The 15,243-nt window shown below is 50.8% G+C and overlaps 1 protein-coding gene across 2 annotated transcripts in view; it reads left to right on the plus strand.

Annotated features, from left to right (window-relative positions):
- ELK3 (ETS transcription factor ELK3) overlaps positions 1-15,243 on the plus strand; it is a 71,657-nt gene that overhangs the window by 42,029 nt on the left and 14,385 nt on the right. For both annotated transcript variants that reach the window (XM_066262050.1, XM_066262059.1), the window contains exon 3: positions 9,646-10,425. In XM_066262050.1, the coding sequence (XP_066118147.1) occupies positions 9,646-10,425 (780 nt within the window). The remainder of the gene's footprint in view (positions 1-9,645; positions 10,426-15,243) is intronic.

Raw genomic sequence — 15,243 nt, forward strand, 5'->3', positions numbered from 1 at the left:
GTGGATAAAGCGTCGACCTGGAAATGCTGAGGTCGCCGGTTCGAAACCTTGGGCTTACCCAGTCAAGGCACATATGGGAGTTGATGCTTCCAGCTCCTCCCCTCTTCTCTCTCTCTGTCTCTCTCTCCCTCTCTGTCTCTCTCTCTCTCCCCTCTCTAAAAATGAATAAATAAAAAAATAAAAAAATAAAAAAAAGAACAGGCCTTGGGGAAGGCCGCCTTCCTCCCCGGGATCCAGAAGGAGCTATTCTGAAAGAGACGAGATCGGGCGTTCAGGGTGGTATGGCTGTAGAACCATTCTGAAAGAGACCATGCTTCCCTCCCCCAGAGCTGCCTTTCCCTGGCGCTCTGCAGGTACCCCGTGGTTACTCGGGGATGCTCATTTTGTGATTAACTTTTCTTTCTCTTTTTATTTAATCTACAGGGTGGGGCAAGAGTAGTTTTACAGTTGTTTCTATGGAAAATAATGCAATAATTAATACGAATACAAGAATAAGCTGTGTTTTGCGTATTCACACCTGTAAACCGACTTTTGCCCCACCCTGTGGAAAAATAGTGGAAGATCCCATGCAAAGTATGCTGTTTTTTGTTTTTTTAATCCTAATATATATTTAAAGACATGGGGAAATGTTAACAATGCATTGTCCTCTAAGGTAGCTGCATGGTATTTCGTTGGAAGGCCCTCCTAGTATTTAACCCACCTTGGGTTGGGAGATAGGGTATAACTTCACTTCAAACCACGAACCTCAACTTCTTCATCTTTAAAATGGGACCATAGTGGCCCTGGCCGGTTGGCTCAGCGGTAGAGCGTCGGCCTGGCATGTGGGGGACCCGCGTTCGATTCCCGGCCAGGGCACATAGGAGAAGCGCCCATTTGCTTCTCCACCCCCCCCCCTCCTTCCTCTCTGTCTCTCTCTTCCCCTTCCGCAGCCGAGGCTCCATTGGAGCAAAGATGGCCCGGGCGCTGGGGATGGCTCCTTGGCCTCTGCCCCAGGCGCTAGAGTGGTTCTGGTCGCGACAGAGCGACGCCCCGGATGGGCAGAGCATCGCCCCCTGGTGGGCGTGCCGGGTGGATCCCAGTCGGGCGCATGCGGGAGTCTGTCTGTCTCTCCTCGTTTCCAGCTTCAGAAAAAGACAAAAAAAAAAAACAACAAACAAAACAAACAAACAAAAAAAATGGGATCATAGTGCCCATGTTGCAAGGTGCATGTTCAGTATGTGGCAGGCCCTCATAAATGCCTCTTTCCTTTGCCCTTTCTGGCCACTGGTTCCTTTCACGTGGGGTATGTACCCCAGTGGGATGAGTGTCCCCAAAATAAATGCATTCCACTTCCTGCTCTAGGATATCAGCTGCAGGTGCTCAGGGCCGGTAGCCCTCATTGCTCTTCCCCAGTGGCCGAGCCCAGGCTGGGCCACAGTAGACATCGCAGAGCCCTGCTTCTCCCTCCTGCCTGGGCAGGCGCTTCCTGTTCTGTGAGGCATCGGAGAGCAGTGCAGATCAGCTGGGGTGTCTGGTTAGTGTCCACACCGCTTGTTGGGCTGGATGTGGGCGTCTCTGCTGAAGCTGCCATGGCCTCTAAGTGGGATACGTGGATCCCACGATTGTTCACAGCTGCTGCCCCCACCCCAGGGCCGCCCCTCACCCACCCCTGAATTAATTCCTGAATTAATTGAAGTGTGTGACATGACATGCTGTAAGCTGGGCGTCTATTTCTTGTCTGAACCCAACTAAATAAAACATCATGTTTCCCCTACTTGGAGGAGATATGTAAACCAGATGTAATTCTGCCTGCCGTGGGCCCGTCTCATCGCCTAGAACTGTGGATGAAGCAGGAGGACCCTGTCCAGCCTTCTAAGAGGTTTAATTTGGGGTATTCAGTTGTCACTGGAGATGGCAGAGGTTGGTTTTTAGTTTTTGTTTAAATGGGAGTGTAAAAATACTGATAATACGAAGAGCTAGTAAGTATTGTGGGCTTCCTGTGTGAAGCTGTCTTGGCCTTTCTGTCTTAGCTTTCTGTGGATTATTTCCCATGAGGCAGGTGGTTGGTCAGTACCCATTTTGTAGATGAGGAAACTGAGGCACACGATTGACAAGAGACATGGGTGGCATTTGAACTCAGGCAGTGACTCTGGAACTGTGGCAGCTCTGTGACAGGGTCGAGCAGGTATTTATGGGAAGACTCACCTCACTGTCCTCTGTACCCAGCCTTGCTCAGGGGGCTGGGTTAAGAGAAGGCCAGGCTCTTTGCTTGGAATGATCTTCCGCATGACCTTTCCTTCTTGCTTAGTGAGCTACTGGCATTTCTCAGCTTTGGGAACAAGATCGGAAAGTTGCAAAATCAGGGGAGCCCCCAAATAGTGGAGAATGAACAGTGGACCTCTCAGAAGATCATCCCAATAAGCCAGGGTTATAAGTTCAATACCTGGCCAGGGCGCATACAAGATTCAGCCAATGAGTCCATAAATAGGTAGAACATCAAACCAGTGTTTCTGGCTCTCCCTTCCTCTCTGTCTCTCAAATCAACAAATAAACATTTTTAAAAAGAGGGGGGCCGTGGGTATACTGATGGAGACCCACTACTGGTCTGGCTCCCCCTGGGGAGCAGAGCACTGGCAAAAATACGAGCTGGGATAAGAAGTCTGAGCACAGGAGAGCCCGTGCGTGCCCTTAGATTAGAATGGGGGTGCCAGGCCAGCGCCGACGCAGGCAGCAGGTAGTTGCCCAGTGCACAGATGAGTGAAATTGTGGATTATTAAAGCTCTTGCAGGAGATATGAGGTAATAGGGGTTGGCATATAGCCCCCGCTGTCTGTCTAGGGACTTACATTTTAAAAATGCTGACAAAGAAAGCCCATGCAGGTATACGAATGGGATGCAGTTGTACAGAGTTTTAACCAGCCAGGGGATTAGCCACAAAAAATTGTGTCCCTTGTTGGGTGAAGCCACTGGCTTCTTGCTTGGGTCAGTTCTGTCTCTTGGGTCAGGGAGAGTAATTAACTCAACAAATGTATAAACATTATCCTTATTGACATCAAAATTAAAAAGGTAAATTCAATTCCATAAGTAAGTCTTCATTACCTAGCATTTATGTAATATTTATATATATATATATATATATATATATATATATATATATATATATATATACCTCAATATATATTTCTAAGTGAGAGGAGGAGAGATAGTGAGACTGATTCCTGCATGCACCCTGACCAGGATCCACTGGGCAAACACGGTCTGAGGCCAACACCGGAATCAACCAATCTATTTTTAGTATCTGAGGCTGCCACTCAGACCAACTGAGCTATCCTCAGGGCCTGGAGCCGATTCTTGAACCGTTGAGCCACTGGCTATCAGAGGAGAAGCAGGAGAGAAGGGGGAGAGGGAGGGAAAGATAAGCCGATTGTCACTTCTCATGTGTGCCATGTCTGGGGATTGAACCCAGGGTGTCCATATACCGGGCCAATGCTCTATCCACTGAGCCAACTGGCCAGGGCCTATGTATATATTTTTTTAGTCACAGTATTTACTAGATATTTCTGATTGATCCTCTATATGGATTACTGAACAGGCTCCTGTTTCCTCTTCAGTGGGAGAAGGCAGAGTTGAGTGTGCAATCACATATTTAAACACACCCATGGACACCTGTTTTTATCAGGAAGTCCGTGACCTGGCAGGGCAGCAGATGGCACTGAGGGAAATGAAAACGTGGCCCATTCTCAGTGTTCTCCGCACCATTCAGGTGAAAACCTGGGAGGCCCTCCCTTTGCCAGAGGTAGCTGGTGAGTCGGGAAATCATCCCGCCCACATGGCTGCCGCCCCTTTAGGCTCCTGCATTCTCAAAGCACCAGCTGGAACGTGGGGATGGCAGGAGCAGTTTTGGGACCTGAGCTTCCACTTTTGCCTGGAACTGCCGCTTGGGGGGTGTAGGTGGCCGTTGCTGTCCCCCTTGCTAAAGGCAGCCTGTCCTTGCTGCCTGTAACCTTGACAGAGAATGCCGGGTCAGGAGTCCCCACTGGTTGTGAATGTGCACTTACTGGGAAATTATGAACAAAGAGGATGGTCCTGTGTGTGTGAAGGGAAGCAGATGTATACAGCTGTCCCTCTGACACCACATGGGAGAGAGTCACTGAGCTCAACCAGACACAGACAGCATTTGTCAGGTTACCAGGCAACAGTAAGCAACAAATACTTATGAGTCTGGGAGGAAGGGGTGAACAAATCAGACTTCCTGAATATCCTCATCACTTTCCATAATAAGATCCTGGCCCCATGTGCCCTCACATCCTGGGCTATCTCAGTTAGCCCGAATCTTATGTCCCTTTTTATCTTGGCTAAGCACTCTGGGGCCAGGCTACACAAGTCCTAGTGTATGATTGACCATCGGTAATTTATACCCTCTGAGCCTCAATTTTCCCATCTCTAAAGTGGGGACAATAACACTTCCAATGTTTCAGAGCATTCAGTGATAGAGGTGGTCAAGTTCTTTTTTCTTTCTTTTTTTTTTTTTTTTTTTGTATTTTTCTGAAGTTAGAAGCGTGGAGGCAGACAGACTCCCGTATGCGCCCGACCGGGATCCACCCGGCATGTCTACCAGGGGGTGATGCTCTGCCCATCTGGGGCGTTGCTCCGCTGCAGTCAGAGCCATTCTAGTGCCTGAGGCAGAGGCCATGGAGCCGTCCTCAGTGCCTGGGTCAACTTTGCTCCAATGGAGCCTTGGCTGTGGGAGGGGAAGAGAGAGATAGAGAGAAAGGAGAGAGGGAAGGGTGGAGAAGCAGATGGACGCTTCTTCTGTGTGCCCTGGCTGGGAATCAAACCTGGGAATCGAACCCGGGACTTCCACACTCTGGGCCGACGCTCTACTGCTGAGCCAAACGGCCAGAGTGGTCAAGTTCTTAGTACAGAGCCTGACAGGTGTATGTGTATGTGCTTAGCAGATACTACCTGTGATTATTCCCCTATACCGTGAATTTTCCGGCAACTCCCCTATGGGGTAGATTCTGGAAGCCTCCCTTCAGAAAACACGGAGAGGTCTTCAAATACACATGCCGCCCGCACTCGCCCAGAGTCTGCCCTGGCAGTAGAGTAGGGAGGGGCTGTCGGTTCAGCCGCCTGGCACTCACCCTCTGAGTCCAGTTCCGTACCTAGGACTCTGGCTGAGGGCATCCTGGTGGGGGGCCTGCCCCTGCTCCTCTCATGTGAACAGAGATCCCAGGCACGCTGCTCTGATCTCTTCTTCCCCCTCCTCACCCCGTTCCCTTCCAGGCTTTTCATCCTTACAGAAGTTTCAAATTGTGCAGATAGCCAGATCTAATCCATCTTCCCTCCTGGTTCTTTCCAAAGGCTGTCCCTCCCTCCTTTTGGTCAGCTTCATAGGTTGTCCCCATCCCCGTCACTGTGTAACCGCTCCCTGAAAAGCTCCCTTGGTGGAGGCAGCGGCTGCTGATGTGCCCTCCTGGCTGCGGCCTAATCCAGTGCCCTTCGAGGCGTCTCCTTTTCTTACGCTCAGAGCAGGGTTTAGCATGTTCTAGCAGTCACCTTGCAGCCGTGGAAGGTTCCCCCCATTTTCCATTTAAACTGTGAAACTCTTAAGATTCCTCATGTTCTGGATGGAACTTGAGGGCATTATGCTAAGTGAAATAGTCAGCGAAAGACAAAATATTATATGTGGAATATAAAAAACTCACAGAAGCAGATAGTAGATTGATGGTTTTCAAGGGCTGGAGGTTGGGGGAAACAGAGAGCTGTTGGTCAAAGGGTACAAACTTCCAGTGATGAGTACATTCTGGGCATCTCTAATGTACAGCATGGTGACTCTAGTAAACAGTAGTGTATAATATACTTGCAAGGTGCTCAGACATTGAATAGATCTTAAATGTTCTACCCACAAAAAGGAAGTGGTAATTATGTGAAGTGATGGAGGTGTTAACTAACTCTACTAAGGTAATCATTTTGCAATATATCAGTGCATCAGATCTTCACATTATAGAACTTAAACTTATACAGTGCTGTCTGTCACTTTATTGTCTCAATAAAGCTGGGGAAAAATGATTCCTCACGTTATTATTATTTTTAGGGAGAGGGAAAGAGAGGGGAAGGGAGAGAGATGAGAAACATCAACTCATAGTTTTGGCACTTTAGTTGTTCATTGATTGCTTCTCATATGTGCCCTGACCAGGGGGTGGGGAGCTCTGGATGAGCTAATGACACGTTATTCAAGCCAGTGACCTTGGGCTCAAGTTGGTGACCTTGGGCTTCAAGCCAATGACCTTGGGCTCAAGCTGGTGACCTTGGGCTTCAAGCCAGTGACTTAGGGCTCAAGCCGGTGACCTTGGGCTTCAAGCAATGACCTTTGGGCTCAATCCAGCAACCCCATGTTCAAGCTGTTTTGAGCCTGTGCCCAAGCCAGATGAGCATGCACTCAAGCTGGTGACCTCAGGGTTTTGTACCTGGGACCTCAGTGTCCTAGGTTGATGCTCTACCTACTGCGCCACCACTGGTCAGGAACCTGTTTTTTTTTTTTAAACAGCTATATTGAAGTATATTTCAAATACCATCCAGTTCACCCATTTAAGGCATACAGTGCAGTGGCTTTGGGTATATTTACAGAGTTGTGCATCCATTGGCATAATGTTAGAACATTGTCACTACCCCCTTTTAGGTGGCACCACTCAAGTCCCCCAGCCCACTCCCAAAACCTAGGAAATGACTCATCTACTTTCTGCCTATAGATTTGTCTATTCTGGATAGTTTATAGAAGGGGAATCCACTATCCAACATGTGTCCTTTTGTTCCTGGCCTCTTTCAGTTGGCACACTACATTTAAGGTACACCCGTGCTATATGTAGCATGTGTTAGAACTTCGTTCCTTCTGATGGCCGGATAATATTCTGTTACGTGAAAAGACCGCATTTTGTTTATCCATTTGTCAGTACCTGGTTGTGGGGGTTGTTCTTCGTGTTCTTTTTTATACGTCAAGTCTCAGCTCCCCACCTGAGATCACTTTTCCATTCCCAACCATTTTTTGAGAAGGAAGAGGCATTTTTATCATTATTAAGTCAGCCCCAGGTTACTTCTTGGTTTGCTTTTGAGTGGAATACCTGCTCAGACATTATGTTTTGAATACCGCAATAAAATTAAAGATTGGTACTTAAAAAAACAACAAACAAGTTATAAGGCCTGCCACGAGAAAGGACGCAGACCATCCTTCCTTTTTCTTCTGTGCGGTTACTTAGGCTCTAATAATTCACCCAGGTTAGGTCAGCGCTCCTCTGGCCGAGGGTGCAGTTTTTCCCCAGCGAGAAAAATATTATGAGCGAAGAACAAAAATGCCTTAGAGTTTTAGCAGAGGAACCCACCAGGCAAGGATGCTTTCTCTGTACCAGGAACTGACTCTGGGTCAGCTGGCATTTAAAGGCACCATCGCTTAACCCCGTACTGCTGGATGGGGGTGTCTCCCAGGGCTGTTGTCTGCCCGGGCCTGGGACGTTGCCCACAGAGATGTGGCCAGTCCGGCCCCAGGTGGAACTCTTAAATTTCCCAAAATTTTCTGAAGGTTTATAAGTAGTTTTTAGTTTTTCTGGTTGAGTGTAGAATGAGGTCAGAGAGAACAAAGGGGTCCTGGGTGGTTAATGCCAGGCCCAAGCGGCAGAATGGCGCCAGAATGAATTGTTTGGCTGTGAATCTCACGGTCCGTTAGGGGAGCTTCCTGTGTGCAGTGCTGAGTGATTTCGCTGGGATTTGTGTTATTGGGATGTATATGTCACTGTGTTAGATGCTTGCCCTGAGGAGTTCCTGCTAGAAAATCTCAGTGGCTTGGTCAATATGCCCTTCCCTCCTGACTGTGGGCTAAATCCTCTTCTGGGACGTAGGAACCAGTTAAGGACGAAGGCAAGTCAGCAAGCAGTAAGGCAACAAGGCTCAGTCTATGATCATAAGAGGAACATCAAACTTTAATTGAATTTTATCTCTATTGTATCTCTGAGAGTTGCTAAGAGAGATCTTAAAAGTTCTCATCATGGCCTGGCCAGTTAGCTCAGTCAGTTAAGAGCATCATCCCAAAATGACAGGGTTACAGGTTCGATGCCGGGTCAGGGCACGCATGGGAAGCAGCTAACAAACGCACGGCCAAGTGGAACAACAAGTGGATGCTTCCCTTTCTCTCCCCCTTTCTCTCCCTTCCTCTAGCGCAGCAGTTCTCAACCTGTGCCACCCCTGTGTTTTGGTCGTTCGACCCCCGCCGGGGTTGCGACCCACAGGTTGAGAACCTGCTCTAGAGTCTACCTTACTGTGGTGAGCATTTTGTAATTAGGTAGATATCTAATCGTTATGTTGTGCAGTTGAAACTAATGTTACATGTCAGTTACAGCTTGATTTTTAAAAAAATTGATCGCTATGTAGGGGTTCTTTGAGTCTCTCCCCCCAAATCTGTGTGGAAATGTAAAAAAGCTTAGGCTTTTGAATGGGCAGTCCTCGGCGGTTCTTGGGCGGTTGACTCCCCGTCTCCCAGCTTATGTCGTAAGAATGGAACCTCCCACCTTAATAAGAGGGTTAGTGGGAGAGCACATGAGATGGCCTGTGTGCAACAAGCTGGTACAGGAGAGGCATTCAATAGGAGCTCCTTTTAAAGCTCTTCTCCCCCCAAAATATTATTTTTGACCTTCAGTCATACCCAAGTTTAGGAGAAACCGTTTGTAAGGAAACCTTCTGAGTCCTTTGCCACAGGATGGCACTGCTAGCTCCTTGTGCTGGAGGAAGACTGCCTGCCTCCCTCGGGCACCTCGGACCCCCTCAGGCATTCGAGAGACATTTGCTAACGTTCAGATTTAATAAACCTCAAGAACAGTGTGCCGCCTGCAATAGGAAGTCCGTTCTCCCAAAGGGGCATGAGCACTTTGGCAACGATGATTGGTTTTCATTTAAATCCTCATGTGTGAGGCCTGGAGCCATAAACTGAAGAGCCAGAAGTAGATACGAGCAACTTAAAATTCTGGATCAGTGCCGTCAGTATCAAAGTAGACATTTTGCTTTTCCTCCAGTGGCATTCTTGGCAGAAAATTAAAAAGGAGGAAAAAAAAAATGGCTGCATGATTTAAGAAAACATTGTGGTGTTTGGTGGTAATAACTTAGATTTCTATAATGCCTCCCAGCTCACAGAATGCTTTCCCATTATTATTTCGTTGAATTCTCACAGATCCCAGAGGTAGGTAAGACAATACTGTATTATGGTTAAGGAGATGCTGTCTCTGCCACTTACCTACCACGTGGCTGTGTGGGTTGGTTATTTAAGCGCTCTAAGCTTACTTTCTCAAGTTTTAATAATACCTTCCTCTTAGGATGGCCGCACACGTTATATGGGAGAAAGTGTGAACCAGGGCAGCTGTTAGTACATTATCAGGTACAGGAATAATCCTCGCTTCACAGGCAAGGGAACTAAAAAGGACAGTTTGTAAAAATGACAGAACCAGAGTGCAAATCTGATTCTGCCTCCCAACTTTATACCTCTTCCCGTTCCCCCTTAGCCACGGTGAGTGAGTTGGGGACGTCCTGGTGGTCTGGCCAGTGTGGTCCCCCACTCTGACGAAGCTCTTCCTCGGTTCCTCTGGTGCACTGACTTTTCCGATGTCTCCTTTTGTATTATTCACAGAACATCATCAAGAAGGTGATTGGACAGAAATTTGTGTACAAGTTTGTCTCTTTCCCAGAGATACTGAAAATGGACCCTCACGGCGTGGAGATCAGCCGCGAGAGCCTTCTGCTGCAGGACAGGGACTGCAAGGCGCCCCCCGAGGGCCGCGAGGCGCACAGACACAGCCTGTCAGCCCTCAAAAGCACGAGCCGCAATGAATACATCCACTCAGGCCTGTACTCGTCCTTCACCATCAATTCCCTGCAGAACCCCCCCGAACCTTTCAAGACCATCAAGATGGAGAAGCTGGAGGAGCCGCCGGAAGACAGCCCGCCGGTGGAAGAAGTCAGGACTGTCATCAGGTTTGTGACCAATAAAACCGACAAGCACATCAGCAGGCCCATAGTGTCCCTGCCCTCCACGTCCGAGGCCTTCCTGGCCTCGTCCGTCTCAGCCAAGATCTCCTCGTTAATGTTGCCAAATGCCGCCAGCATTTCGTCCGCCTCGCCCTCCTCATCTCGGTCCCCGTCCCTGTCCCCCAACTCGCCCCTCCCTTCTGAACACAGAAGCCTCTTCCTGGAGGCCGCCTGCCATGACTCGGATTCCCTGGAGCCCTTGAACCTGTCATCAGGCTCCAAGACCAGGTCTCCATCTCTTCCCCCCAAGGCCAAAAAACCCAAAGGCTTGGAAATCTCTGCGCCTCCACTGGTGCTATCCGGCACCGACATCGGCTCCATCGCCCTCAACAGCCCTGCCCTGCCCTCAGGATCCCTCACCCCAGCCTTCTTCACCGCACAGGTAAGAGCTGCGCCCAGACCCGGGCTGAGCAGACAGGAAGAGACGCCAGAGCACCTTCCTTCTGCCTCCAGGGGGTCATCTGAGGGTCTGTGTAACAGAGTCGCTGTGTGAGTGAAGGCAAGGTCCTCTTCCACCCCCAGACCTCGGCAGCCGCTAGAGAAAAGGCGGGAGGGATACTGGCCATGGCAGGATTCTTGGCTGGCTTCTTGCTTTTAGTGGGCTGCAGTGGTCGCCAGGTGGAGCCACACTCGCTGGCCGGCAGAGCAGACCCAGTGATTTCCTAGAGACGGTTGGGTGGGCCGGGTAACAATTCAGAAGGCATTTGGGCTGTGTGAAATGTTTATGGCAGAATCCTCTCTGGTGAGGAACTTGATAAGTAGCTATTTGTTTTCTGTTGATAAGAAAATAGATGTTAACCGAGGGCGGCCCTCATGATTGTCAGTTTGGAGCCGTGCTGCCTGGTAGTCCCTGATAAGAAATAATACTAAGGATCATAAAGGCCATACCAAACATCGAGGAAGAGATCCTTTGGTAAGAGCAGCGCTGCTGTGAGAAAACCCAGGTCCACGTTGGGGGCGGGAGGACAGCAGACCTGAGCAACAGTCAGGTCACCAGTGCTACTGACTCCAATGAGAAGGCAGCCTTTTCCTTTAAATACAGTATTCTGGTGCTCTTTCTTGTCCAGTGGACAGTCGCTGGGCAGAGGCAAAGCCCATGCTTGGTGGAGCCTATTTCTGCTTCCTCTGGAAAATTGGGTGCATTTTGGTGGCAGAATTAAGGTCACTGGCTTTGGTCACAGAGCTGGATTCAGTTCCTGACTGTCCCTCTTGGTAGAACGTGACTGGGCACTTGCTCCCTGCGCTTGTGAGGTGAACTGGATGTGAGGTGAACTGGATTGCGAGGTGAACTGGATTGCGAGGTGAACTGAATTGCAAGGTGAACTGGATGTGAGGTGAACTGGATGTGAGGTGAACTGGATTGTGAGTGAACTGGATTCTGAGGTGAACTGGATTGCGAGGGCTAACTGTGGTAACAGCCATGGTCAGAGAGCTAGGGACGGCTGATAGGTATTATCATGGAGCTTGGTGGCACCCGGTGGGTACATGCTTGAGGCAGGCAGGAGCTACACACTCGTCTCGGCCTCTGCTCCGCGCCACGATGTCCTTGCTGTCGTTGGTGGCGGCAGTGTCGACCGAGGTTCTCACTTGTGCCGGGCGCTCGTCTCAATACCTCACACGCGTTGCCTTGGTTATTTTTCAGCTCCGCCAAGTAGATACGGTTATGTCCGGCCCCATGTTTCCAGCTGAGGCAAATGAGGCACTGTGCTGAAGTAACCTGTCCAAGGTCGCACAGCTGATAGGTGGTAGAAGCGAACCTGAACCCAGTTAATCTGCTGCAGCATCCGTGCTCCGCAGTGAAACGCTCTGGGCGGTGACACTCACTGGGAAAAGGTCTCGCTGTCCTTGATCCCAAGTCTGCAAAGCAGCTGAAAGCCGCTTACGGCCCTTTTCCTCTCCGTGGCTTCTCCCTCCGGATTGGTGGCCCGGGCACTGGGTGTCAGCTCAAGCTTGAGAGCAGGCGGTGAGGGGTGCGGCCCTGCGGAGGGGAGAGCTGGGTAAGGGCCCGGGTCCTGGTCAGAAGGAGCCCGTGCGTTTTTCAGTCGGGCAGTTCCCAACCACGCGGAGTACTGGCCGGCGCCTGGGGACTGCGAGAGAATGCCTCGGAAGCAGTGGCCCGGGAAGTGGCTCAGGGCGGTAAGGGGAGAAGCGGGGCCAGGGCGGACGGCCTACAGGTCCCCACTGCTGGCCAGCCCTGTGGCTGCAGCTGGACGATTTAGAGAGGATTTGAGCCGGGCCACGGCCAGCTCTGATTGCAGTGTCTGCTTTCTCCGAGGGCCCGTTTCACTGTCTCTGAACAGGGTGGGACAGTTGCCAGCTCTGCAGTCGTCTCAGAAACCGGCTCAGGCTAGTCCTGTGGTTTTGGACCTGCACACAGTGAATTCAGGGCTGCTCCACCCAGAGGGACTGAGGGTGGTGTGGCTAGGCTGAGGAGAGGAGGCACCTTGACATGAGGCGGGCAGAGAGTGGAAGCAAACGGGTAGTAGCCAAGCTCAGGATGGACAGACAGAACCTGCTAGAAATGGTCTAAAACCAGGGAGGGGAGAGCACAGGGAGTCCAGATGACCTGGGCCTTGGGCAGGTGGGCGCGAACGGTCCTCACCGTCCCCGGAGGGTCCACGCCGTGAAGTGGGAGTCAGTGGCAGGAGTCCCAGAAATCGGATGAGGGCTTCCCGGAGGAGGGAGGCAAGGGGCAAGGTCTGGACGCGGGATGGGAGAGGGGAAGCAGGGGCCCGGGCTGAGGGAGGGCCTGCGGGTGGGGTGGGGGCGAAGGAAGCACACCTTGTCGTGCTCTGCACAGGTTCAGAGGCGTCAAGGGCTGCCTCGGGGAGCTGGCACAAGCCCAGGGCTTGAAACTGCCACACCCTCTAGCAGTGTCAGCTCTGCCCCTGGCATGGGTGCGGGCGGCCGCGGAGGCTGACAGCAAGGGGAGAAGCCAGAGAGAGCGGTGGCAGGGCAGGGCTCAGGGGTTGGGCGTGTCCCCCAGGTGGTTCCCCTGAGAGCAGACAGGACTGTCATGCAGTTTTATCTTAAAAAACAAAAAAAAATTTTTTCAATTACAGTTTACATTCAGTACAATTTTGTATTCATTTCAGTTGTGCGCCACAGTGGTTAGACAGTTACGGACTTTGTGCAGTTTTCTCTCGACAGGCCTCAAGCCCTTGAGGGTTTAGGGGAGGCCTGGAGTCAGTGTGGGATTTGGATTGCGATTTCATCCCCCAGGAGCTGGTGTGTGGGCCCAGAGACCCAGTCATTTGTGGGTCTCCCTCTGGGCGGCAAAAACGGCCTTAGCCCTCGGAGCCCCCCTGTCCTATGGAAGGCCGCTGGCTTTAGCCTGAAGGATGAGCCCTTTTCCTGAAATCGTCCCCAGAGGACAGGAGACTTGCCTTTGCTTCTACAGCTCTGGGGGTCGTCTCTCCACCTGGTGAGGCGGTGGGGGCTTTCCTCCCACCACTCGGGTCCCCCCCACCCCCCACCGTAGCACTCTGTGCTCCCTTGCTGGTGTGTGCACTGTGGCACTTGGCACATGCGTGGTCAGTAACCTGTGGGGACCTCGTAAACACAACGGTCAGCCTCGGAAGAGGTGAAAGCTCTATATAACAACTTGATAACCCTGCAAACGGCATTGCCAAGAATTTAGTGTATTCCAAGAACTATTTCATTATTTATATTTCACTTATTTATTCTAAGAATAAGCCCCAGTCATCTTCGGCTGGAAGCATGGGAGGAAGAAGGGTAGGATTAGGAGAGGCTTGGCATAACTTGTGGTTATAGTGCCCTCTGGGCACCTTTTTAAACCACACACCTCACATAAGCCCAAATTCAGATTTGAAATTTCACCTGCAAAACAGTGTGCCTGAAAATCATCAGCCGCTGCCCCAAGACCAAAATCCCCACTCCCATCAAAGATGCCTGTGGTGTGTCTGCTGGGACCTGTACGTAGTTGAGATGACTCTTGTTGGTGAGTTCTTAAGAAACCAGGTTACTCATGTAGACAGACATGACGATCACCCAGTGGTTCCTCAGGCAGGGACTATGAGGAAGCGAAACATGGGAACACAAAAGCCAGCTGGGCACCAAGGAGTGATAAAGTTGGCGCTCGGCAGCCAAGGGCAGTAGCTGCCAGAGTAGCAAGGTCACGTTGGACTGTGGCTTGAAAAGCCAGGATGTTATCGCTGATGCATGAGCTACAGAAATTGAGACGGGGAGAAGCCAGGAAGTGAAACCCTCCTGGGTCCTGGCCAGGCACCATGGAAGCCCAGACGGTGCCAGCTGGAACCTCCAATCCTCCGTATCTTCTGCACTTGCGTCATCTGCTCCTGTTCCTTCCATGTGCCTTCCGTGCCCTCTCTCCCTCCTCTCCTAACAATGCTAAGTTGGTTAAGAATCGGAGGCTGGCACATTGCATTTCCCTTCCTTTATGCCAAGACCTGTTAATCTCACGTGTGGTGTTTAAGATGCCCAACTCTGATACGTGCAGGCAGCAGGGCATGAACTCGCCACCCCAGTCTGTGCATGCATGCCCCGGGCTGTTGTATTAGCAGCTGCCTTGGATTAGCACTGACTGAGTGGAGACAGCTTGCTGAGGACTGCAGTGCTGAAACCTCGTCCCCGCACTGACTGGTGGATGTAACAACTTTGAGCCAAAACCATAAGGTGGGAATTGAGGAAAACGGACGTGTGTGGAGGAGCAGTCAGGGTATGTTGCATCCTGTCCCAGCTCTGGGGTTTCTCAGCATGTTGTCTCTGCCATTATCACAGAAGGAAAACAGTTTGGTTTTTCCCCCTTGATCTCGCTCGAGCGCTACCCCTGCTCAGCCTGAAGCTTTCTGCACACTGACCCTACAGTGAAGAGAGGTGGTCTTTATAGGAACTTTGCGTTGGAAGATGTCACTGGTAACCGTTTTGCATGACCTGACACTCCTGTTGAAGATCCTTGCTTCTCCCAGCTCTGGGCTGTGTCTTTCCACCCTGGGACCCATGTCGCTCCCTCCTTTGCCTTTTCTGCTGATCCTTCACGGTCCCGCTGCCTCTTCCCCGCGCCTGCCCGTGCCTTTGTTTTCCCTACCGCTCACTGCACCTGCCCTAGAGCCTGCGAATTCTCCATTTTGTCCGCTTGTCATTAAGATCAGCCCATTCAGGACTGCACAAAATTCCACTTCTCTTTTAAAGGCTTTAAAATCCATGTTCTTATTTGAAT

Source organism: Saccopteryx bilineata, chromosome 1 (genome assembly GCF_036850765.1).
Source record: "Saccopteryx bilineata isolate mSacBil1 chromosome 1, mSacBil1_pri_phased_curated, whole genome shotgun sequence".
NCBI classification, from domain to species: domain Eukaryota; kingdom Metazoa; phylum Chordata; class Mammalia; order Chiroptera; family Emballonuridae; genus Saccopteryx; species Saccopteryx bilineata.